The sequence below is a fragment of the Stegodyphus dumicola genome, chromosome 8 (assembly GCF_044657685.1).
Source record: "Stegodyphus dumicola isolate Sdum_Otavi_A_Nest chromosome 8, ASM4465768v1".
Taxonomy (NCBI): Eukaryota; Metazoa; Arthropoda; class Arachnida; order Araneae; family Eresidae; genus Stegodyphus; species Stegodyphus dumicola.
Genome location: NC_140775.1, coordinates 17,437,800 through 17,463,350, shown reverse-complemented (window position 1 = coordinate 17,463,350; position 25,551 = coordinate 17,437,800). Strand labels below are relative to the sequence as shown.

At 33.7% G+C, this 25,551-nt stretch overlaps 1 protein-coding gene across 3 annotated transcripts in view; it reads left to right on the top strand.

The window, feature by feature from the left end:
- The window catches only part of LOC118180502 (uncharacterized), a 67,902-nt gene that overhangs the window by 16,671 nt on the left and 25,680 nt on the right, over positions 1–25,551 (top strand). The window contains exons 1-2 of one of the 3 annotated variants that reach the window (XM_085821606.1): positions 4,301–4,430; positions 20,836–22,191. In XM_085821606.1, the coding sequence (XP_085677732.1) occupies positions 21,861–22,191 (331 nt within the window). In that variant the 5' untranslated portion in view covers positions 4,301–4,430; positions 20,836–21,860. Of the gene's footprint in view, positions 1–4,300; positions 4,431–20,835; positions 22,192–25,551 lie in introns of those variants that run through there. The other 2 variants (XM_085821608.1, XM_085821607.1) reach the window with 2 other exon arrangements.

Here is a 25,551-nt window from a genome sequence, read left to right as displayed (position 1 = left end):
AACATTATTTCCCGATATTGATGTTGAACCGAATTTTATGCTTTGACCATGTAGAAAGTGATATTTAATAAATAATGGTAACCCACAAAACGTTAAAAAAACGCCCCTAAACTGAGCGAGATAAAAAACATATGCACTTGCTCAGTTCATTGAATTGCTGAGCAATGGTCTCTTATTTTTCCCAAAGGTAAAGATTTGATGCCACAAGATTGAAAGCAGCTTTCAAAATTTCCAATTTACCAGATCACGTGTTGAGTAAATGTAATGATGCGAGACTGCTCGTGACAAAGAAAGATTTGTGCGTGATCCATTTAGAAATCGACAGAGTTTTAATTAAAGCCTAAGCCAAATTCAAGATTGCCTAATTTTATGTTTTTTTCTCTCTTAATTTTAAGCTATAGATATACTATATAAAATCAAAATTTACCAATAAAATTTAAATTTCAGTCACATTTTAAATAATATGCGTTAAAGAGTACATTATTACTTAAAATTTGATTAAGTTATAAGGTATTTCTTCCACTTCCCTAGCGTGCCTTCGTGGTGTAACGGTAGCACGCTGGGTCGGTATTCCAGAGGTCCGTGGTTCGATTCCCGGCGAAGGCGGTTGCATATTTTTCATCTTTTCTGCTTGCAATTAACCTAATGACTCTACAAAGTAAGAGCCCAATTTATGGAACTAGAGGCTCAAACTTATTTTTTTAAACGTAGTATTACGTTATCTGAAAAGTCGTGACGCACTTTTTTCTATGTTCCTCAAAGGTCCTTTTAGTGCCTGTTTTGTTTGATACATTTTGCTTTCTTTTAATGAGCTACGTAATTCCTGATTTACAAAAGAAACTAGCTTTATCACTGAAAATCTGAACAAGGTGCTAATTTACGGACTTATCCGAATTAAATGATATACTACGAAAGAAATTTTGAAGAGAGCGAAACAAGTGAAAATCTGAGGGCACAGGATCTCGCGAGTATGATACGCGTGGCAACACTTTTCATCCAAACTCCAATAATTTTTTCAAGTGATCAAACTTGTGTGTGGTCTTGTTTCCAAGCTCCTACCAAAGAGCTAACAAATCGATTCAAATATGTGGTGTCACGAACTGGACAGTTTCAACGAATGCATTTTCCAGAAACTTCTACAGCTCATTAATCGTGCAGGAACTGCATTCCATCCCGATAACGCGAGACCATACACAAGTTTGACCACCTGACAAAAATTAATTGGAGTTTGGGTGAAAAGTGTTGCCAGGATTATCATACTCCCCTGGTCCTGTGCCCTTGCTTCGCTCTCTTTAAAATTTCTTTCGTAGTATTACATTCAATTCAGATGGGTCCGTAAATCAGCATCTTGTTTAGATTTTCGCTGATAAAACTGGATTCTTTAGTAAGTGAAGAATTATGAAGTTTATTAAAAGAAAAAACAAAGTTATCGAACAAAATAGGCAATACACTACTGACTGCTCAGACCTTTGAAGAACATAGAAAAAAATACGCCAGATAGATTGGTGTATTTTTAAGCTCCATAAAATTACAAATTCTCCAGCAGTTTTAAAAATTTCTACAGATATATTTCTAATCTATAACATTGACAGAAGAAAAAAAACAATAAAAGCGAAATCTGCCGTAATAAACATTTTCTAATAATATACTTTTCTAAAGTGATCAACCGCCTATTTTAAAAGAATTTGATGTGGCCACCGCATGACTTCCTTGTACGGCCTATTAAATTATACACATTTTTTGCTGTACTTCATTTAAACTTATTTCCTCGAATTATTCTAGCTTAATTAACTGATGTCTCAAGGCAAGTTGAAAACTGACATCAAAAATTGAAAATTTTGCAATTAAATATCCCGGTCAATTTTCCTCTTGCGGAAGTTATTTCTAATTTTACTTTATCATAACGAGTACAAAACTTATATATAACCAAATATAAGTATAGGGAACGGGAGACCGCATGAAAAGTTAGTTTTCGTTATTTGTCAAAAATTAAATGTTTTTAAAAAATTTGGCATTGCCAAAAACATGAATAGTTTCGTCATTTAAAACACTTATGTAACTAGAAGTACAGAGGCTGTTCACACATTTTTTAGACGATGTATATTGTATTCACAAAACTAAATTACACAAAATTCTTGTGTTTTAAATGTTCTATTTGACATCCCTTATTCTGAACTATCTTTTGACACCGCAATTTCCAGGATAATAATGCCTTTTGAAGTGGCAGAAGAGGTATTCTATCCCATTTCTTCCGAACAGCTTTTCTGAGTCCTGTTAGGGTTTGAGACAACGTTTAGATAATGCAGTTTTTAAAAGTCCGAAAGCACAAAAATCCATAGGTGACACATCGGGAGATTTAGTAGGGATATCAGTGAAGGGTATGGCCTTGATACCAGTTTTTGTCCCATTTCGTTTAGGAAATTTACAGTGGATTTTGATGTGTGATGCTGTCCTGATGATGCTTTGTCCTGATAGAGTCTCACAGATTGATGGCACTGCTATATAACAGCATGCTATATAACAGACGTAAAAGTGCATGTTATGTAGCTTACTGTACTGTGTTTACAACTGTTGAAAGTCATTGCTTGCTGAACATCTCGGTCAGAGTCAACTGTTTGACTATATTCATCCGTTTTCGGGCAGCCAAGTCGCGCTTCCGCTTGACAATGAGAAGCTGCATGTGGTCATACTCGGGCTGACGCTCCATCCATTTCAAAGCAGTTTCAAGACCGGCAGACGCTTTACTAGGTGATGGTCCCGTGTCTGCTTCAACTTCGACATTAAAGTCATCTTCTCTCACACTTTTAATAAGTTCATCATCATTTACAATTTGAAACCCAGGGTCTGACGAATCACACACCATCCATTCTGCTGTATCCTCACTACTAACTTCCAAACATCCAGGAATTTTCAAAAGAATGTTTCTTAATTCCTCAAGTGACGCGTCATCCTCATTTTCTCCTGTCTCTTCCCTTTCCTTTTCTTGAGCTTCTTTTTTCTTTTCCTTCTCTTCTTCAGTTGATTCTGCAAAATTCTGAAATTCTGAAAGCGATTCGTATAATCAGCTATTCGGATAGTCTGAGTTCGGATATTTGGAGTTGTTCTGTATTTAATTTCTTTAAATATAATACAAGGCTCTAATATTTGGTGGCGACAATTTGAAAGGTTAATCAACACAAAATGTCAAAGCGAAATTAATAGTCCTTCTGGGCATTGCCCCTTTGGACTAAAAGGTGGGCAGCTAACGAAATCTGACTTTTAATACGATCTCCAGTTTCGTATGCTTATATATTGGAAAGTTTTATACTCGTTACGACAAAAATTGAATGGGCGATTTAATTCCGAAAAATGTGCAATTTTTTATGTCAGTTTCAAATTGCCTTGAGGGATCGTTTAATTAAGTTAGAATAATTCAGGAAATAAGTTTAAAGAAAGTGCAGCAAAAAATTTGCATAATTTAATTGGCCGTAAAAGGAAGTCGTAGGGTGTCCACATCATTTTTTCTTTATTTGGAAAAAGGAATAAACTAAAAATAGTGATTTATTTACTCATAATGCTGCGCGCAGTACATATTCAAATTTTATGTCGACTACAAATAAGATAGTTTATTTTTATAACTGGAACATAATGTAAAAGTGGCAATCGAAATAAGTATATAAAATTTCCTGATCGTAAACCAGCTAATTAATAATGACATTGTGCTTTAAAATGTGTTATATTTTTGGCATATTTTGACATTTTCAAAGTACCTGACCCCTTACAAAGCTGTTAAATTTAGAATTTAAGCTAAAGTGTTTGTTGGATGTTTATACCGAAAATCATAATATTCGATTCAACATATGCTCCTTTTTTAAAACAGTTTAAAGGTTAGTTATGACATAATATCAGTTCAAACAGAAATGAAAAAGACGTTTAGGCAAATAAGAAATACTTTTATTTCTAATTTTGTTAAAAAAATGTATTTTGTAATTTGTTCCTTGTTGAAATAAAATGAGGTAGTGGTTCCACTGAAACTAGTTATTCGGAGTAAATTTTAATGAATGTGTAAAGCCGATGCAATTTTGTTATAAATTATATCGGCTTAGAAAAAAAATTAGGTTAATTTTCTGTTTATTTACCATTTATATATCACATCTAAACAAAATTTTGTTATCACAATGTAGCGAATGTCAGCGTGTCTTATGAAAATTATTTTTGATCCTAGTGTGGTGTGTATCAATCAATACCTGAACTGTACATATTTATTTCAAATCTTTGGCGAAAGAATTTGGCGACGAATTGGCTTCCGTTTTCCCACGGTAAACCTGTGGTCTGTCAAATTTACTGTGCGAGTGATGTTATGTAAATAATGATAATAGGGAAGAACGTGAGTTGTTCGCTCAAATTAAACACACAATGTTGCATAGGTAACGCAAGGTTTTGAAGTACAGGTAGTTTTTATGTAATTTTTATTCATATTTTTGTTTGTCAGGGTATGTGGAGTATATTTAGAAATAGAATTGACCTACATAAAAAGAAGGGGCAAAAAGGTAGAGGGTTGGTAATTACGGATACATGTTAAATGGGCGTGTCGATTATGCAATACAATAGAATAAATTCGTTTTCTTATTTAATTAATCTGAGGTGTAGTAAATACATTTATTTTTGTTTATATTTACATCTATGTCTGAAGCCATAAATAAAGAAATCTGCATTTTTATTCGTCCACTTTTGTTGCAAATTGCACACAATTACTAAAAATAAATGTTTTATAGCCTACATTTTATTTATATGAAATAAATAGTTTTAAAAATGAAATTATTTGTTTCATGTTTCGTAAACTATGAATGAATAATTTTGTAATAAATCCGTACATTTTTATTAATGAAAGTTTTTGAAATTTGTTACACATCGTCTGCTAATGTTCCTAAATGGATTATACAATAAATAAATGAATTAATAAGTTATATTTCAGTTATTTGATTTCTAAATTATATGTAACAATTCGCATATTTTTATTGCATTGTTAAAGTAACTTCCTTTAGAATATCATTAATCACTTTCGTAAATAAACGCTTTTTCAAACTTCAGTTCCTATTGCTAGTTCTTAACAATTCTGATTGTGATTTTCATAAATTTTATGTGAAAAATCACATAAATTAAAAACAGATGAATTCAAAATTTAAAATAATTCTTTGATAATTACTAAATAATTATTCCGATATAATATTTAGGAACCCTTGGCATAAATGAATACATTAGTGAAAGAAAATGTGTGAGTTTGATTTGGGTTAAACTAAGAACATCTTATAAACTACTGTATAATTTTTTTTTTCGGTATAGAAATTATATTTTCCCCTTAACTAGATAGAAACGAAATTGGAATTTTTCAATAATAAATAAAAGTCTGACCGTTTCAGAATGTAGCAAACGATCTACTAAAAAACTGTATCATATTTTACTATATTAACAATGTGTTGATTAATGAAAATCATTTAGAAATCATCTTTATTATAATAACATAAACATTCGGTTTTCCAAATTCCATAACTCGGAAACTATTGATCCAGACTGCTTTTTCGTCTCGCCAAATAAAACTAATTTTTTTTATTTATTTAGAAGTTATTATTATTATTATTATTATTATTATTATTATTAGTTCGAAGGGCGTTAGCCCATAACGGCAGTTAATTTCATTTTTGCATTTTGCGTTGGTTCACTATAAATGTCGTTCACGTTTCAAAATGTTGCCACCAAATATTAGAGCCCTGTATTATATTTAAAGAAATTAAATAATGAAGAATCTGCATAAATGTATCTAATGTTTCTCGCACTGGGATAAAACAACGGCACCTAGAACCATCAAATTTTGAATAACGTACGTTTCCACTCGAATATGGGCATCTGGAAGCCCAAATTTGGAATTTGTTTTATTATCGATATCATATTTTATAAAACTTTAACGAATTTTTATTTAACAAATTCAACGATTTCAGAGCGATCAATGGCAAAACTGTACTGGGGGGAGAAAATTATCCCCAGCGAGACTGTGTATCGGAAATTGTAAAGATATGCTCATTTTAAAATTATTTTGTGGTATTCCTATTGAACTGAATTTTATGGTTTAATTGCGAAGAATATGATAGGTAACACACAAAACGTTAAAAAAACGCCTCTTTGAGCGTAATGTAAAATCTGAAGGCTTTCAGACCTTTTCTTTTGAGTAGATTTTTTTTGTATTTATTAATACATATTAAAATAACATGTATTATTTTAAATAATAAAAGAAATAATTTCGTTCTTCAGTTTTGTGCACAAAAGTCTGTCTTATTTCCTAGAATAAAAACGTTCTATTCTATTGCATAATTTTCATTATAACAAAATATGACAATCAAAGCAGTAAAATATACCCATTGCTATAAATACATATTTGGCTTACAGTAAAGCGAACAAATCAGTAATTAGGAGTTTTAGAATATCTCGATATGATGTAGTCCTACTTGATCAAATATTTGGATTAGCTATATTTTTATCGCTGTTTAAAATCCATTTTATTGCATACTTTCCTGAAATAAAAAATGTTTACGTGTCTGAAAGATATATTTGAAAGATATTCGCAACTGTAGAGCAATTACTTGCGTTCAGTACTGTTTAAAATTTTTATTTGGAACATGCATCACTAACTGTAATTATTTAACACTTTTGAAACTTCTGTCCTTCAATTAATCGTAAAATAAATCGCAGAATAATCACAAAATGAGTACAGATAAGTGATGGACTCAATACAGAAGTGAACTTTGGCACTGATTCACATACGATAAATAAGGGTTGCTATTACATATCACTAAATAAAAAAAAATATTAAATGGTGTCAAAATAAAATTTATACTCTGGATCACAATCAATCACAACTTTCACATTATCTGAAAGTTGTGATTGATTGGTACATCTGCAATATAGAAAATGAGTCGCCATCAAAATGTCGAAATCGAATATTTAAATGAGAAATATTTAGGCATATGTAATTAAAAGAATTAAAAATACATGTTAAGTAAACTAATAATGGCTGGATAAGTAATTTTCTCTTTTATTTATTTATTTAAATAATTTATTTATTTTGATAATAATAAGAAATACCTGTACATATATACGGTATTCCATAAACCAAATAGGTATTTTGATGTTTCCATACTTTACGTATGTACAAATCAGAGCCAAAACATGCTAATATTTATCTTCTCTTTTTAAATAAAAACAAAAAACTATTATTGCAGTCTATTAACATGGCTAATCCAAACCTCGACCTACAACTCTCCTTGAACTTCGTGTTCGAGAGAAATGGGATAAAATGCTTCTTTCAGTGCTACAAAAGGCTTTTGGAAATTACGATGGAGAAGATAGTGAAGAATAAGAGTTATGAAATAGAACATTTAAAACACAAAACTATTAGATACAATATTTTTGTAACTATAATGAAGATTATCTGAAAAACGTTAGAACAGTATCTGTATTATTCCTTGTTTCTTCCTTGAGCCATTGCCCCAACGTAATAAACTTTCCTTTTCGAGAAATTATCCAACCAAAATGATGATGATATGTGAATTCCTACATCAAGCACAGCATATTTGTCTCATGCTGGGTAACTGAAGTCAGTTATCCTCTGTTATGCTCTTAGTTCGCATTGCACTATTCTACATGCTCTAGTCTTTGTTGAGCTTAAAGTATCATTTTTACTTCCTTGTACGAAGTAAAAAGGAAGTATTGTAATCGCGAAAAGTTTCAGGCAGCATATTTCAACGAAAATATCCATTTTGACCGCTATCGAATGCAATTTAACGATGTTTTTACGTGATATCTGTACGTAAGGACAGAATAGAAGACTCGTTTCCTCCAAAAAATTATAAAACTGCTTTAAAATGAATTCTGAAGAGAATTTTTCGTGGCGTCTGTACGAACGTAAGTACGTATCTCGCATAACTCAAAAACGAGTAGCCTCAGAACGTTGAAATTTTGTATATAGGACTGCTATAACATGTAGACGTGCACCTCGTATTTTGGTTGCAATCGGCCGCACCAAACGTATATAAATATATTTATATATATATCCACTCTGTTACCCGGCTCAGTGATCTCAGTTTCTTTATTTTTATATGTTTGTAAATTGTACATTTTTTGCTTTAAAAATGATTGAATTATGTTGTTCGTATCTTCCCGTTAAGGTTTTTATGCTTTTAGTAAATCTGTATGTAATATTTTTACAATTATCAACAATTTTAAAGTTGTTTAAGTGCCGCTAAGCCTAATAATTTTTTTGATGGCGGCCATTGCTTGTTTACGTTTGAAAAAGCAGACTAGTGGATTTGTTGCCAATCTAGAGAAACTTAGCTTCGCAAGAACAAAGCTAACGCCTTCATTTATTATTGCCAATTAAATCATGCTTAATTTTTTCTGGATTTTTTTCGAGGAAATAAGTGTTTAAGATTTACTTCGTAATTTTTAATATAGGTATTTTGAGTTTTTACGTATTTTCGCCCTCTCGCGAAGGGAGAACTGAATTAATTGAGTGAGAAATACTCAATCGGCTGTGAAAAACTGTTTCTTTTTTGTTTTGTTTGATTAATTTCTTTTATACATCGTTCTAGCTTTATTATAGTATTTGAGTAGAACATGAGGCAACGATTAGATAATTCTATTCTTTAAATGATATAAATTTTGTGCATTATGAGTTATAATATGAACGAAATATAATACTCTTAAGTGAATCTAGCGCCGGAGTGTCGCTATGGTAAACCTAGAGTGAATTTTAAAGAATGCATTTATTCTATTGTGGTTTATGCGCTGTCGGCGAAGTAGATTTAATTCTATCCAATAAGTTTAAATAAAATGCGTATAATTTAATATTCCGTACAAGGAAGTCATGTGGTGTACACATCAAATTTTTTACTTATAATATTGTTACGTTTTTCTTCTGACACCAGTTGTTGCGTTTTTCTTTTCTGACACCAGGTGTTACGTTATTTTCTTCCTTCACGTTCGTACGGGGTTCGTGAGGATTTGGAGTGAATAATGACAATACTACTTGATGAAGTATCGAAACATACTTTATTGGCCAGTATTGTCAGGACAGCTCCAAAACACGTTTTTACAGTCGTCGATGAACTACTGTAAACACGATGATCAACGACACAGCCTCTAGGTTATCAGGCTATCACGGTGGAGACAGCTTCACGGTAAAGCATTAGAGTACAGCTCCAGACTCTGCTTGGTCGTTTCGAAACTCCACGTACTCTCGAATCTCTCCACGCTACAACTCGCGATGCACTCGACGACACTCAGAGCACAGCTCCCGACTCTTCGGTTCAGTCGTTCCGGAGCTCAACGTGCTCTCTCGACGATGCACTAACCGCGATATACTAAAAGACTCCTACGGTGCACTCGACGACCCACTCGGAACTCGCTGCCCGGCTGTCAACTGGATCGACTCCGCACTGACTAACTAGAGACGCACTATCTCGCACTCCAGACGAGGCACTCTAACTCGCCCTCTCGAAGAGGCACACTCACTCGATGATGCACTCGCTGACTGCGGATCGGCAGGATTTATATAGCATTCTGCTTGTGTTCGAGAACATTCTGGACTAAACCAGTAAGAATTCGCTCCAGAAGGTTCTCCATCCTTCCATGGCATATCGCCTATTTGGTCGCCAAATGTTGCAACCCTTCCGTCCTTTGCCATTTTATGGCAGCCCTAAAACTGCTTTTGCGGGGAAGCTATCTCACCGCGCCTGTACATTTCGTAACAATATAATTTTATATAGTAGCTTCGAACATTTCCACATTTAAACATAATACGATTATTCTGTTTAACTGACATCAGTCTAACTGAACTCTCTCAAAAAAAAAAAAAAAAAAAAAAAAAAAAAAATACAGGCGAATATAACGACTCAAATTGCAAAAAGTTCCGCGCACAAACCACGTGTATATATAGCTGCTCCATCATCCACATTCGTTGCCATATTCCCCTCTCTTTTCAGCTCAGGGTGATTGGCCTTGCCAAACTCTCCGACAGGGCTCTATCGGTAGCTCTACCCAACCGAGCACATGCAGGACAGTGTCTAAGGGAAGGTATGCCTTCGTGGAGAACTTTCGAATGGCAACTAGTTCGTATACACGTTACACATGGGGAAAACCCTGAAAACGTCCATGTAGCCAGACCGTTCGCCAGGATTCGAACCTCGAACCGAATTACTAATTTTCAGCGCCTTTACCGCTCGGACGCCGGTGGGCTATAGTTTGGGGAATAAACAAAAATATAAGTAACAAACTTAACACTACTTGCAGTAAGAAGGCTGTAACAAACATGTAAGTTACTGATTGAAGAATCGAGCATAAAATTTAACATGTTTTGACATAATCGGTCAATGCAGGTTAACTTTTCTAAGTGAAATATGTGAAAATGCGTAAAGTAAACAATAAATAAAAAAACAAACAATTTCAATTAATTACCAACTTTTCAAACATAATTTCCTTCTTTGTGAATCATTTTAGCTATTACCCTTTTAAAATTCTCGAACGTTAATTGGTGACTATCGTTTTTCTAATTAGCGGTCTTAAAACAAAATAAAAAGTATTACCGCAAGTTATAAATCAAACCAACTAATGATGACAAGGTAAAAAAAAAAAAAAAAAAAAGTTGTAGAAAAAGACTACTGATATTATTTTCTGTCAATCGCAGGAAAAAATAATTCGCAGCCTTCATAAACTGAATTTTTTATTCTTTCATGATGGTTTAATGTTTGCACTAAAACTCAAAATATTTGGAATTATAAGGAGCTCAAATTAGAAAAGAAGATAATATGTATGTATTTGAATATCCAAAGAGCTCATTAATATTTCAATGAAAATACTTATTAAATCTTCAGTGCACTTAGTGGTTATTGTAAATGCAAGATAAGGTAACCCCTTACACCACATTTGCAATTAACCACTATATGCAGTTAGATGGTCCATAGTTTTAATTTCAGCGAGGGTGAAATTAATTTTTGAAGTTATAACTCGCTTTTTATAACTTTCTTTCTGGACCATGAACTATGTAGTTTAACCAACTAGCAAATGGAAGACCTAATATTTGAATCCCGTCGGGAAACCAGGTTGACTTTCCAAGTTACACACTTCTAAAGGCCTTATAACTTCTACGAATGGCTTTCGAATTCACAATGTAGTGAATTATGATTTTCCTTCATATAGATTTTCTCTACTAGATCTGGCCACTCTATCCACTCTTTATGTAGGAAAAAATGCAAAGAATTATCGCAACCCCTTGCGTACTTTTGTAGTGTAAGTGATTAACATAGAGATATAGCGCCCCGAAGGTAGTTAACCAGCCCCGTCAGCGTACGACATGAAGCACTAACTCGAGGTAAGTTTGCTTATCCTGCTGGGTATTATATAACAGTTAATGTGTTTGTTTAGCTCCCAGAGCCGAGATTGTTAGGGTACAGATTGCAGTCAATACATTAAACCATTAAACCAGGAGTCCCTAAGCATTTTAGCTCGTTGGCCCCTTCACGAAGCTTCGAGGACCAACACCTAGTTAGTTCATTATACCATGGTGATGCAATTCTGATGAATATGCATGTTTGTAAAAAAGGCAGTGAGATTTTTGCGATTGGATCTATGCCGCTATGATAACACGAAAAGACGTTTCCACGCAGTTTCGCCTACCACAAATTTCTTAAAATTGCTTAAATATTTGCAAAAATAGTCTTGTCTTAGAATATCAAAAATGTCTTCGGTTTGCAGTGTAGATCTGTAGAGACATTAGGTCATTTTAAACCATGAGATGTGAAAAATGTGCGGTTACATCCCGAAACATGTTGGAAGGAAGAAGAAAGTACCTTATATACTTCCCCTTTTAAAGGATGACTGGGACTTAGAGGACCCAATCGCCAAATTTTAGTGGTGTTGAATTATCGTCCATAGTTCGGGTGCCACTATCGAGACATTATTATTATTATTATTGAAGCAGGAGATGTGAAAAATGTGCAGTGCCCTCGTTGGAACTCAGACCCGGACCTTTCGAATACGCTCCAAGCGTGCTACCGTTACACCATGAAAGGCATACTGGAAGGAGGGAGAAACACTTTATAGCAGTGTTTAAGCTTTTAAGCGGATTTTCCTCTCCGTTGCAACAATTTATTAGCGCATTTTGTTTACATTTTGATCAGGTGCAAATTTTCGCTCGTACGTATTTCATATTTTTGGAAAGTTTTGTGTGTAAAAAATTCTCCATCATTAAAATAAATTACAACATATGCAGAACAAAAATTAAAATTTAAACAAAACCGCTGCTGAAAATTTCTATGAATTAACCTAGAATACTGTTATGAAAGTAGGTAAAGATAACACACGGAACCTTTATTCTCGTAAAAAGTACAGTGGCCATTTTTTAATAGAATATCACTGTATCTCACTTATTGCAAACTTAGAAAAGGTTTCATAATGTTTATAATATGCTTTAGAAAGAACCGCCATGACAGACATGACAGACCGCCATAACCGCCATGACAAACAATGAATGTATTTATAAATTGGTTATTATATAACTGTTAATGTGCATTTACCTTGCTTTTTAAAAAACTTTATAAAATTATTTTAAAAACTTCAGTGTGTGGTTCTGATAACGACCCAGCCCGCGGGCGTAGTTTGGAGACCCCTGCATTAAATGACGTCAGGAGAAATAAAAAGTTATTGGCAGCGAACTTACGGTGAAAACAGCCAGAAGTTGGGACACCGCGGTTCGAATCCCGCAGATGGTACAGTTGACTTTTTTTTTTTTGTTGCTTGCTCTAAAAAACATAGGAGTCTCTACAGTTTTACAGAGTATACCAAAATAACTGGAATTATTTTTAAGGAATTTTATTATACCTTACACTTGCATGTTTCAGTCATTTCGAAGTGCTGCCCACCAGCATTTATACTCCTTTCTCAACACTGTGTTCATTACTGGAAACATAAAAACAGCTCTGGAACTCTTGGAATATTACTGAAGATATGAAACTTATATTCTTGTATCTGTACCTCATCCACATCACAGAACAGCGTTATTTTTTAATGCATTGATTTGCTTTTTTAGAGCTTTCCCTTTTTATCCATGGAAATAGAAAAAGAAAAAAAATCGTACTAAGCAAAAATAGTTAGGGAGTAACTTAATTGAGACACAAGCTTTACGTTATTCTATAGAGTCCTTAGTTTTGTTTAAGAGCAGAAAACATTAAAAGTCATAGTCTTCGCTAAGATTCGAACTCCGGACTTCCTGACTGCTAGTCAAACGGGTACTTAAGTATTATCGCAACCAACATGGCGCAATTTGGCGATTTTTTACAGATGAAAAGGTAAAAATGAATTCTGCGATGTAAGTTGGTGGCTTTCGCGCCTTTTTTTTATTTATTTTTGGTTTAGAAAGATTCCTATCGATATTCATTGTAAGTCAGGAAATATTATCAGCATATAAAAGAAAACGCACTTTATCAATTTAAAATATGAATTTTAATTATTAATAAAGATTGTGTCATATAATAACAAAATAAAACACGTGCTTTCTTAAAATCTTTCTGTAGCTTTTATTGCGCTGTTCTTTTTCCGAAGTACACAGTGATCAGTTTTTGCTTAAAAAAAATCGGAAAGTCTCGGCTTCATATAACCTTTGATAACACCGGCTATCGAGGAAACTCTTTTCCTCGCTATTCCCTTTAATAAATTTTCAGCATAATTCCGTATTTTTGCAGAAATTTTACTGCAGTTTCTTCCACTGCTGGCAAATGACACAAGCGCATATTTAAAACAAAATTTACACCACAATTTTCCACCACATATTTTAAAACTAAGTTTAAACTTTGTTTATAAAAACCGTTGAAAGTTGGAATACAGCAAAAAAGAACGCATATGAAAATGGCGGTGTTTATTGACTGAAAAATTATTATGAGCATGGTTGCCATAGCTTGGTGCATTCTGAAAATTTGGTGACTTTTGCTTGGGTGCCTGCATAAATACGTAAGTACTGCCAGATATGTTTTCCAACTAAGAGAATTCGCACAATTGACACTTTGGTTTATCTGAGCTAACGGAGTCGCTTTCATATGTCGACTAGCTTTGCTATACATAAAGTTCAAATTTTTCAACTGAACAAAAACTCAGTTTTTTTCGAAGCCTTGGAGCAGCGTAATCTGTGCCAGATGTCTCTATTAGCTAAGATAAACCCTAGAGTGATCTGTCCTTAACACCCCGAAGGCACACGATAAGGAACGAGAAAACTCCTCATACAGTTTTCACCTGAGAGTTGTCAGACGGTGGGAGTTTCTTCTGAAATATGAGCAATGTTTTGTCGATGATCCATATTAATAGCATGTAGCATGTTTTCGCTTCCTTGTGTGAAGTAATGTAATCGTTAAAAATTTCGGGTTAAGGATTTCAACGGAAATAGCCATTTTGACTGTTTCCGAATCCATTTTGATTATTTTTTTACATGACACCTGTACGTACGGGCAGAATAAAGGACATTTTATTCCAAAGCGGACTGGAAAATGGATTTAAAATGGATCCAGAACGATTTTTTTTTTCATGACGTCTCTACGCATGTGCGTACGTAGGGTAAGGTTGCGCCTTTAAAATATTAGGCGTAACATCACGCCAACTGCGCCTCTTCAGGCAAAAGGAGTGACCCCTAGTCAACCATATTGTTACATAATAAGGTAAAGTTCGTACTTATGGTCGCAGACAGATACTTTCAATTACAGTAGTGTTTGAAGTTACAAAAATATTCATGTTTTAACAATGTCAAATTAAAAAAAAAAAAAAAAAATCTGAAAGATTTCGATTTTAATTTACGTCCAAAGGATCTATTTTTAACGTTTTGTGTGTTACCTTTATTTATTAAATATCATGTTCTTCGCACTTAAACCATAAAATTCAGTTCAACAGCAATATCGCAAAATAATTTTAAATTAAGCATATCTTTAGAATTTCCGATACACAGTCTCACGCGCTGAAGATAAAAATGTTTTTTCTGTACAACGTTGCCATTGCTCACTTTCAAATCCTTGAGTCTGTTAATCAAAAATTCGTTAAAGGTTTACAAAATATGAAATCGATAATAAACCAAATTCCAAATTTCAAATTTGGGCTTCCAGATGCCCATATTTGCAGTAGGATTACGTCATTCAAAATTGGATGGCTCTAGTTACCATTGTTTTATCACAATCCGAGAAACTCACATACATTTATGTAGATTCTTCATTATTTAATTTCTTCAAATATAATACAGGGCGATAATATTTGGTGGCAACAGTTTGAAAAGTGAAACGGACATTCAGAGTGATTCGACGCAAAATCGCAAAAACGAAAAGAATAGTTCCTCAGGGACAAAGCCCTTTTGGACTAATAATTTTCCACAAATCGTGAAATCTAAATTTTAATGTGGTCTCTTGGTTCCTATATTTATGTTTTGGGAAGTTTTATCCATTTACTACAATATTAACATTACCAAAAATGTATAAGTTGAGGCCTTTTACCCAGTGTTGTCGTCATATACTATCTGAAATGCTACGCTTTAACTGACAGGTTTTTGTTGATCTGATTTATGAATACAGGCGCAAAAAGAATACTAACTGCTCTTTATTCATTGCAAACAAAGCCAAACGTTTTTATATGTATACTGTGGAAGAAAGGCAAGGTTACACTGTTTAGCAGAATGGTTTTATCTACGGGCTTTGAAGAAACATTTGTAGTTTTGATTAGACATCTGGGCAAGCTAATATTTTATACGTTAGCTTAGTGTTTTAACAAGGAATGGGCGCATTATGAATTCTCGCGTTAAAAAAAATGAATAAGCCAGGTGTAGATGAAATTGCAGGTCGTTTAATTATTCTGCTGACTGCTTTTCCCTTTTAATGATTTCTTTAGTGAAATTTTCTTTATAGTATGTCGTGATAAATTTTGTAAGTATATTTATTTGTGTACAAGAAAATATTTTTTTTTTCGGAATTGCATCATATTCTTATTTTTTAAACCATATAGGAGTTCAGCTCCATTAATGGAACAGTTAGCCAATTTATATCAAAATTTATAAAATATATATAAATTGTTTCGAATTTAATTTAAATTTTGGCCTTATTACATTGTCTATTATCTACTTATTTTATTACATTATCTCGTGATACCTCTCTGAAGAGCTGGTACGATAGTATGTGACACTTTTTATTAACCGAAAAGTAGCGTTAGCCCAAATGGACTATTACTCTAGAAACAGGATTTTCTGTTGAATCACTATAAAAAGCTGTATCACTCTTAAAATTGTTGCCATCAATTATTATCGCCCTGTATTATTAAAAAAAAATAAATAATGAATAACCGGCGAAATATATGCATGTTTCTCGCAATCTGAAAAAACGGCGGTACTTAGAGCCCTCAGATTTTGAATAAAGTAGTCCTGTACCCAAACATCTGCTCTTGGAAGCCCGGATTTTTAATTTCAAATTTGTTTTATCATCTATTTTGTTTTATTTTGTAAAACTTTAATGAATTTTTGATTAAATAACTGAACGATTTGAAAGCGAGCAGTGGCAACACTGTACGGAATAAAACGGTTTTTATCTCCAGTGCGCGAGACTGTCTATCGGAAATTCTAAAGATTTACTGTTTTTAAACATTTTTTTATTTTCTTGTTAAACTGAATCTTATGTATCGTAGGTGCGAAGAACTTGAGTTCAATAAATAAAATTAAAACACAAAATTTTAATGATTAAAAAACCAGAAAAGGTTTTGCAAGCCATCTTGTTGAATTGTATATGACGTACGTGTGAAGAAAACGTTGCATAAATAATAAAGCTAAAAAGAAAAACAGGGTTTAGCAGGAGTGAGTGCAACAGGAGACTGTTAGACTGAGAGCGTAAAAAACTTAACAAACGCCTTTGGGCGACCATTAAAATCTGAAAACTTTCAGAATTTTTTTTTGTATTAAATTTTTTAAAAATTCTTTTGGGTATTCTTTACTATTACGTTTTGATGTAACAACTTCCGATTAATTCGGAAATTTTATAAAAAAAAGTATTTGTTATTTTCATTATTCGTGCTAAACTGACTGCTGTTTTAACAATTTGTTTAACTCACGAGTTCATTTGAGTTTATTTCTTTTTAGTCCTCTTAACGTTGTAGAGTCATTAGATTATTTTTATGCGGGAGACTTGAAAAATGAGCAATGTCCTCGCCGGGACTCGAATCTGAACCTCTCGAATACGGTCCGAGTTGCTAACCGTTACGCCACGAAGGCATGCAGAAAAGAGGGAGAAAATACTCCCTTTTAAATACTTTTTCCTTTTTTATTTCTTTTAAACGGCGACTGAGGATTATAGGTCCAATCGCCAAATCCTGGTGGTGAAGAATCATCATCCACTACCTTTTTTTTAGTTCGGGCACCACTGTACATTCATTAGGTTTATTTGATGCAGGAAGACGTGAAAAATGAGCTATGCCCTGGCTGGAACTCGTATACGCGCTGAGTGTGCTACCGTTACACTACGAAGGCATGCAGAAAGGAGGGAGAAAATAGCTTATAAGATATGATATATGTCTAATATTTTAATTGAGCTAGAAAGTAATTGTATTTTCAAAAAAATAAAATGGCTACTTATGTAGCAAATGCAGGAAGAAAATATTTTCGACACATGACAAGAAATTGTTCAACGAAGTAGAATTCGTTCCAGTTAAGCGAATCAAGTCGAAAGCTGAAAATATTTTTGCTCGCATCGCGGACATTGTTTGTTGTACGGTGTTTCATTTAATTGCAATTGACAAGGAACTGAATAACTTAATTAACACAGCAATTATGGCAATTTTATTTCTCAAAAGCAGGATCATTTGCTTTCCAAACTAAATCATTTACTACAATATTATGTAGTATTTATGAGTAATGAATACTTCCGTTAATCTCTGTCTTGCATTCCTTCATTTCTGGTGCCTTTGATACCACTTTTCCACGATGTTTTCGGTCAGGTTGCTGTGCAATTCTCAATCCATTTAACTTGCCCTACCTGCTCATAAATCAATATTAATGGGACCCCCTGCATGCACCACCAGAGATGGTTTCGGTATACCTGAGGAAAGGCTGAGGGATTTAGGAGACTTCTGTTTATCTATTAAGCAACCCTTGACGTTGTTAGACGTGCGGCTGCTCATCTGAATTTCATTTCAAAACAATTTCAGTTTCTCCTGTCGATGTTTCGACATTTATCATAGAGATTCACACACGTTCTTGTCAATTATATGAGGCAGAAATTAATATTTCTGCAACTGTTCAGTGACATTAACCTATCTGAATTGCAATACATTCAAAATTCTGCCACCCGGTGTGACCGCGTTCGTTGCACTGGCTCTGTGTACGACTAAAGCTCTCAGCAAAAACAATTATTTATGCTAAGTAACAAATCAGGGATTAATAGTAATCAGTAATAAACAGCAAAACTGATCAGTTCACAGTTCTCACAGCCACGTGAAACAATAAAATGATTTCCTAAAGAATAAGTTCTTTCTCCGATTCTTTCTGCAATAAGAAGATAAGTCAGTTTTTCTTAATCAATAAGGAATGAAAATGAAAATGAAAGCTTCTTTACTAGCCAACAGCGAACATATATACTAAAATTTCGGGAAAACAAATCCTACTTGCAAAGTGAACTTCAAATTTTTGGAGCAGAAAACACGAAATATCAACTATCCCTGAATTCGAGCCATAGATCTTTCAGTCACTAGCTGAATGTGCTAATTACTTACACCATGAAAGCAGTGTGGTTCAATTCTTTAGATTCTCCCTCACTTAAAGGGGAACTGGGAATAGGCGTAAAACCCAGCCGAATTATTCCAGTTGGTAATGTAATAACATTATAGGTTACAGTTTAATTAAATATGGCAAAGCGCACGTAGGCTCTCTACCTAGGGAAAAGATGCTTTCGTGGAGGACATTTTAAGCTAGCCTGGCTCATGTTCAAGTTATATATATTACATACGGTGAAAATAAAGAAAACCAGCCATGCAGCAATGACTTGAGTTCAGAAAGGGATCGAGCTCCCAGTATTCAACAGTCAGTCAATCGATGATGAACTAGTGTTCACCGTATATTAGTTCCACCGCCAATATAGAGACCGTAATGAAATTCGATGCCAGGAAGGATGAAAATTAACTGTGCTCACCGGAATTTTAACTACGAATCAACCAACTGGTAGCTAGACATACTAAATTTAATACTGCACCAACTTTTGCTAACTGTAATTCTGCGCCAATACGTACTGTAATACTGTACCAACTTTTCAAATAAATTACTAAACTTTCTAGCTTCCTTTTCTTCATTATTTAATTTGCAGATTGTTTTAAAATTATAAATTATTTATCTATTACTTTGATATCATTTTTACTCCTTGTACATCGTTTCCCATTGATTTTTTGCGGATCTTAAGTAAGGCTGTACCCTTTCTTCTAGAAACAAATACGCCGGCTAGCTCTAAAAGTATCTATTGACAAAGCACAGAAACAGCTACAAAGAAAATATACCGCAAAACAAAAATACCTAAAATTTAGAATTAAAACGTTCGCGTCTCGGAAACATAATGTTAGAGAACCAATCCTCATTGCAGCTGAAAGTCGACTGGCTTTTAAATTGTATCTCGTTGCTACCAGATGGCGTTCGATAAAATAGTTCGGTTACATCCAAATAGAAGGATACATTTATTAGATTCTTAATTAGGGCAATTCACTGCTAAATGCAGTACTGTTATTATGTGTAATATACTGCCTTTTATTTATTTATTTATTTTTTTTTATTTATTAGTCCAAAGGGGCAATTTGCCCAGAAGGACTATTAATTTCGTTTCGGCATTTTGCTTCGATTCACTTTCTGCGTAGTTTCACTTTTCAAATTGTTGCCACCAAATATCATCGCCCTGTATTACATTTAAAGAAATTAAATAATGAAGAATGTGCATAAATGTATGTATGTTTCTCGCATTGTGGTAAAACAACGGTACCTAGAACCTTAAATTTTGAATAACGTAATCTTTCACCGAATATGGGCATATGGTAGCCCTAATTTGGAATTTGAAATTTATTTTATTATCGATTTTATATTAATAATCCGAAATTCTAAAGATATGCTTATTTTAAAATTATTTTGCGATATTGCTATTGAACTGAGTTATATGGTTTAAGTGCGAAGAAAGTTATATTTAATAAATAAAGGTTAAAAACGTTAAAAAAACGCCCCTTTGGACGTAATTTAAAATCTGAAACCTTTCAGATTTTTTTATTTACTTATTTTTTACTAATGCTGCAAGAATCCGTTTCGAGGATTCATTTTCATTTCATAAGCATTTCGCGTTATTGCTTGGCATATATCACTCATTTGCATTATAATAAATATGCCTTTGGTCTGCAGAAAAATATAACCCAATTATCTGTTTTTAAAAGCCGAATGTTCTGTGGTTTTAATTAGTTCAAGTAACTGGAATTCTATAGCAGAGGCATGTCGAGGGTACGATAAGTGAGGCAGTTGCTAAAATTATCAAAATTAATATATAGTAATACTAATAATAATAATCTTTTCTACAGATAATCTTTGCTATCAAAATTTGAATATTGCGATTATTAGAAGAAAATTATCATCATGCATTCATAAGTTCAACTTTCTATGCAGTTTTATAAAATAATCACGTAATTCTGCTATTTTATGTACATAAAATATTTTTATACTGTTCTTTGCCATTTTTTTATTTATGATTATTCTGTTAAATCAATTAATATTTCTTCCTCTTGCAGGGCAATGTTGTTCTGTGTCAATACAGTTTTCATCTTTTGTAAGGAATGTGTAAAAGAACGATATCGGCAGGAAAAAATAAAATGATTCCAGAGGACATTTTTAATTATTTCTGAGAGAGATCTTTTGAAATTATAAATCTGTTTAGAAATGCAAGCTTTAACGTCATTCACGAAGAAATCATACTTTATTTGGAACAAATAGCTGGTAAATGTATTCGAAGGTGTACGAACAACCTAAGAAAGAGCAACTGATGATGGTGCTTAATATGCAACCCACTGCTAGTCGCTTCACGACGTCATTAAATCCTTAATATCGTTCACGTACAACCAAAGTTTATGCACAAAATTGAAATATTCTTCGCATAAAAATTATTCCATATAGTTTCAGATGTAATAGCCATTTTTAGCATGGAAAAGCTGCTTTCTTCAAGACGTACAAAATATATGTGATAAGGACAGTTTAGATTAGGCGACATTTTCGAAGAATATGGATGCTTAAGAATTTTTTTTAAGATAAACGAAGTTTCTTATATTTTATGTATACAACTATTAAACCACTAGGAAAACTGTTATTTTGAACCAGTATTTATAACTGTAGATTATACAAATATTCTAAAAATAAAATTTCATCGTTTCAATTAATTATTGAAGCTAAAAAAGAGAATCTTTCCAAATTTTAGAATTATATAAATAATAAATTTCTCAAGAAAATACGTATAACTCTTGAGATTTGGGCTCAGAATATTCTTTATTATATTTCTGTTGCTGGATCGTGTGCATATCATTTTATATTTGATCTTTCAAGCTGCACAATGGTTCTTAATTAGTTTTGCTTTAAACAGCGAATTAAATGATTTTGACGATGATCAACAAGATATATACTGCACACCACTGCCATTTTCAAAAGTTAAAAACACTGTTATAAATGCATAGATTAATACGTATTTTATGTACGTTATCTTTAACGTCATTTATGAGCTTTAAAATTAAATTATTCTAGAAATGCATTAATAAGACGATACGAAATGGTAGCCCTGCTATTATTCATGTTTGCCACTGTGGTGGCATTGATATTATTTGACAAATATGAGGAAGAGCATGAAGTGCAAAATCAGAATTCACGTCCCTTCACGGAAGAACCTCGTGCAGAACGAGATTACAGCACATGCAGCATCTTCACGGTTCTGGGCTTCACCCGAGATGAAGTGAGATCATTCACAGCTTTTAGGGACCACTTCCGGAGCTATGCTGAAGTGACCGGAGCTATGCGACGAGCGGGCCTCGATCGTATGCGACTCATTGTGGGCATCGACTTCAGTGCCAGTAACGAGTGGCAAGGCCGCAGAAACTTCAAAGGTAAAGAAAGTAAGAGTTATGAAAATATTGAATAAGCAACTCACAAATTTCACATCTTTCTTAAATTTCATTCTTAAAATGTAATGCGTCATAATCACAGTTATGAAGTGCAAATTGTCTCCAATGCTATATTATGCCATGCCATGGAGTAATCAACAAGTAATAAAGATATGTTTGGATTACCATAATCGGTGATTTTGTAATTCGCCAAAAGTTCCCAGCATCTTCTAGTACGTAATCGCTATTTCAGTTATCTCCTAACTTCAATCCACTGGCGACTGCAGAACTACTGGTGTCTTCACTAGTCAAGCTCTCATCTAATAACAAATTTTATTCAATGAACTAAATTTTTATCCCATATATATTTTTGATTATTAGACATGTTACAGTAGGGTTAGGCATAACATTTTTAAGAACTCGTAAAACTCAGTTTACTTAATTTATGAAGAAAGTACAAGTCTATGATTAAATATGGGATGACTTGGGGATCCCCTAAATTCAGAAGTCTTACACCCGGGCCTTGTGGGCCTGAATAGAAGTCATATTTATCACACGAGGGGTAAAGTTCGAAGTGACTGCAGCCCCCAACTGCATAAATGAGGATCTAAATTTATAGGGCGTTTTTACTTTCAAGTGATAAGGATATTCAATTAAAGTACAACATAGTATTTTCCATACATCAGGACTTGGCAAATTTAGTTCTCTAAGTAGACGTTGACAGTCGGCCTATGATCATTAGCTCACTGAATACTTTACGTATGTAGTACTTACGTTTGTAGTATGTGCACATATTGTGTGCCTACCAGAATATTTCCCATCTGCTATGCTGCCTATTTCATATATTTGCTCATAAGTAGCCAAATCTTCGCTCTTGCTTCAAAAGGTCTGCAAGTTTACTCTCAAATTTAGCTTGAATGATACCATATGATAATCCTATTAAATCTGCTGCAACAAAAGCTGTTCTTTCCTCTGTTATTACCATTCTACGACCGCTTGACATTTTAAACAAAACTGACAGGAAAATGCTTTCACAAAACTGGATCGAGACCTTGTATTTATTTGCATATTTATCGACTGGATTAGTCTTCTCAATAATTTTGTATCTTACTTTAGTTTGGCCTTCAAATATGTAATGTTAGTGTACAAGAAACTATTCTCTAACCAGTGCCCTTGCTTTTTGGCCTTTTCTCTGTCTCCCGTTCCTTTACATTAATCTTTTCCTCCGGTGCAAAGGTATCTAACATATAAATGTAGGGAATTTAAAATACATGAAAACTGTAGCGTCAATTAATGAAAAGAATCATATTAATTTGCGAAATCATCTGCTTCTAATCTTAATCTTACAAGGTATTAGATCTCTCAAGGACAACCGAGATGAAACAAAAAAGAAAAGAATGAAAATAAAGCAATTTCTACTGAGTTATAGCATTTCGCAGCACGCCGCAAACTTCAAAACAAGGCTTATTAAGTTGTACGTGCATCCGCAATATTTGCAGCTACTGATACGCAAAATATATTATAGCTATGAGTTTCGAAATAAGTGTGTGATAAAGCACATATTTGACAAGTAACATACTTGTTTTATGGCCGTTACTGTTGCTTGAATAGAGTATTATTGAGCATAGACTTATTCAACTGTATATCAGATAGTGGAGTAATAAGTGTATATCTTTCTTCGTTCAAACAGTGGTTTTAAAATCATAAGTGGTTTAAGCCGAACTTCTTTAGCTAGGCAACCAGACTTTGTTACGTCAGGAAAACTGGTTTAAGGATTTTGCCTTAATGTTTTAACTTTTCAGCTTTGTGCCACTTGGTATAAGAGTCGACCAATCACAGCGAAGTAAACACCGGTTACCGTTTCGCTGAATCCACTACACATTTACACATGCGTAACTTTCCCTTCCCTGACTGGCTATGCCTTAAACCCTGTTAAACTGGTGTAAATGGACCTAATGACTTTTACGTCTTAAACTTTCAAGCGTTATGACTACAAAACCGTCATCTAAAAGAAGCTCATTGCGCGATTAGCTAAATGCCTTACAGTCCTGATATTATGGTGCAAGTGTTAGTAACGGAGGTGATGTAAAAGTACTTCAAAGTACTCTGGCGAACGCACTGCGTACGAGATGTTTGGCTTGATTTCGCAGTTAAATTCATAACAACAGTTTGCCGAAAATACAAAAACAACATCAGACAAAGTATTACACATTATACCGGCTTTTGAATCAAGTAATACAATGGAGTAAAAAGTGGCACGAAGTAGTGAACTTATGTACATTAGTTCCAGAAGGTGGGTATTCATTGCTGGCATTTTAAATGCAACGCATATTTCTTTCACCTTCTTCAAATTACTGTTTCATTCCCTGCAAAAACTTATTATATGTGCGCCACTCTTCACTGAATCAAATGCTGTCACTACCTGCTCGTGGTGCTTGCATCGACTTTGCCATCTGCCGTCACATTAGCACGTTAGAATGACATTACGTGTGTGACATGTGCAACAGAGATTACGTATCTAGATTGCCCTATACTTCACGGATACACTAAGTTAATTAAGTAAGTCTGTGGTTGTAAATAGAGTAAGCGAGGACCCAATTTTAAACGTCCTGTTCTGAGGTTTCGGGCATTTGCTAAATGTCAGACACGCATCTATTATGTTATTCACATATTTGTCCACCCTTGAAAGTTTCGTGGTGGTTGTCATGGGGAAGTCCAACAACATCCATTGTTAGAACTTAATACAATAAGGTAAAGTTAGTTACAGAGGGATGGACTAATCTCGAATTTTGTGAATTTTGAAAAAAATTCGAAATTCGAAAACTAGAATCTTACCCCTTCTTCCGTCGTTCGTATCTTTCAGATCATAATGTAAAAAGCTATTAAACATGTTACCCAAAATTTTGGAAAGATGGTGTTATTAGGAGTTCAGAAGAAGCACTCATTAAAACCCAAGAAAGAAAATCCGGTCAATCTTAGGGAAACCTGGTTCCCTAATATCCCCTAGTGTAACACTAATCGTCCCACTCTTTATTTTCTGCGGAGTATTTAGTATTCCATGTTTTTATCTGTATTAAATCTTAAAATAATCCTCTAACCCTTACACCCGCTTTGATTCAAAAAGATTTTGGAAAAATATGAGCATCAAGACTCAAAAGTTCTGATTAGCTACTACATTTGCTTAATTTCATTTGTAGTTTCTTATAGATATATTTTTCATAACCTGTATTCTTAACTTTTTCGGTCCTGCTGGTGATGTTTTCGGCCTTCAGTATATACAGATTTATTTTAACAGTAGTAGAGACTGTTTTTGTTAGCATGATAGTATCCTCGGTAGTTCACATTGCGAATGGAGAATTATTA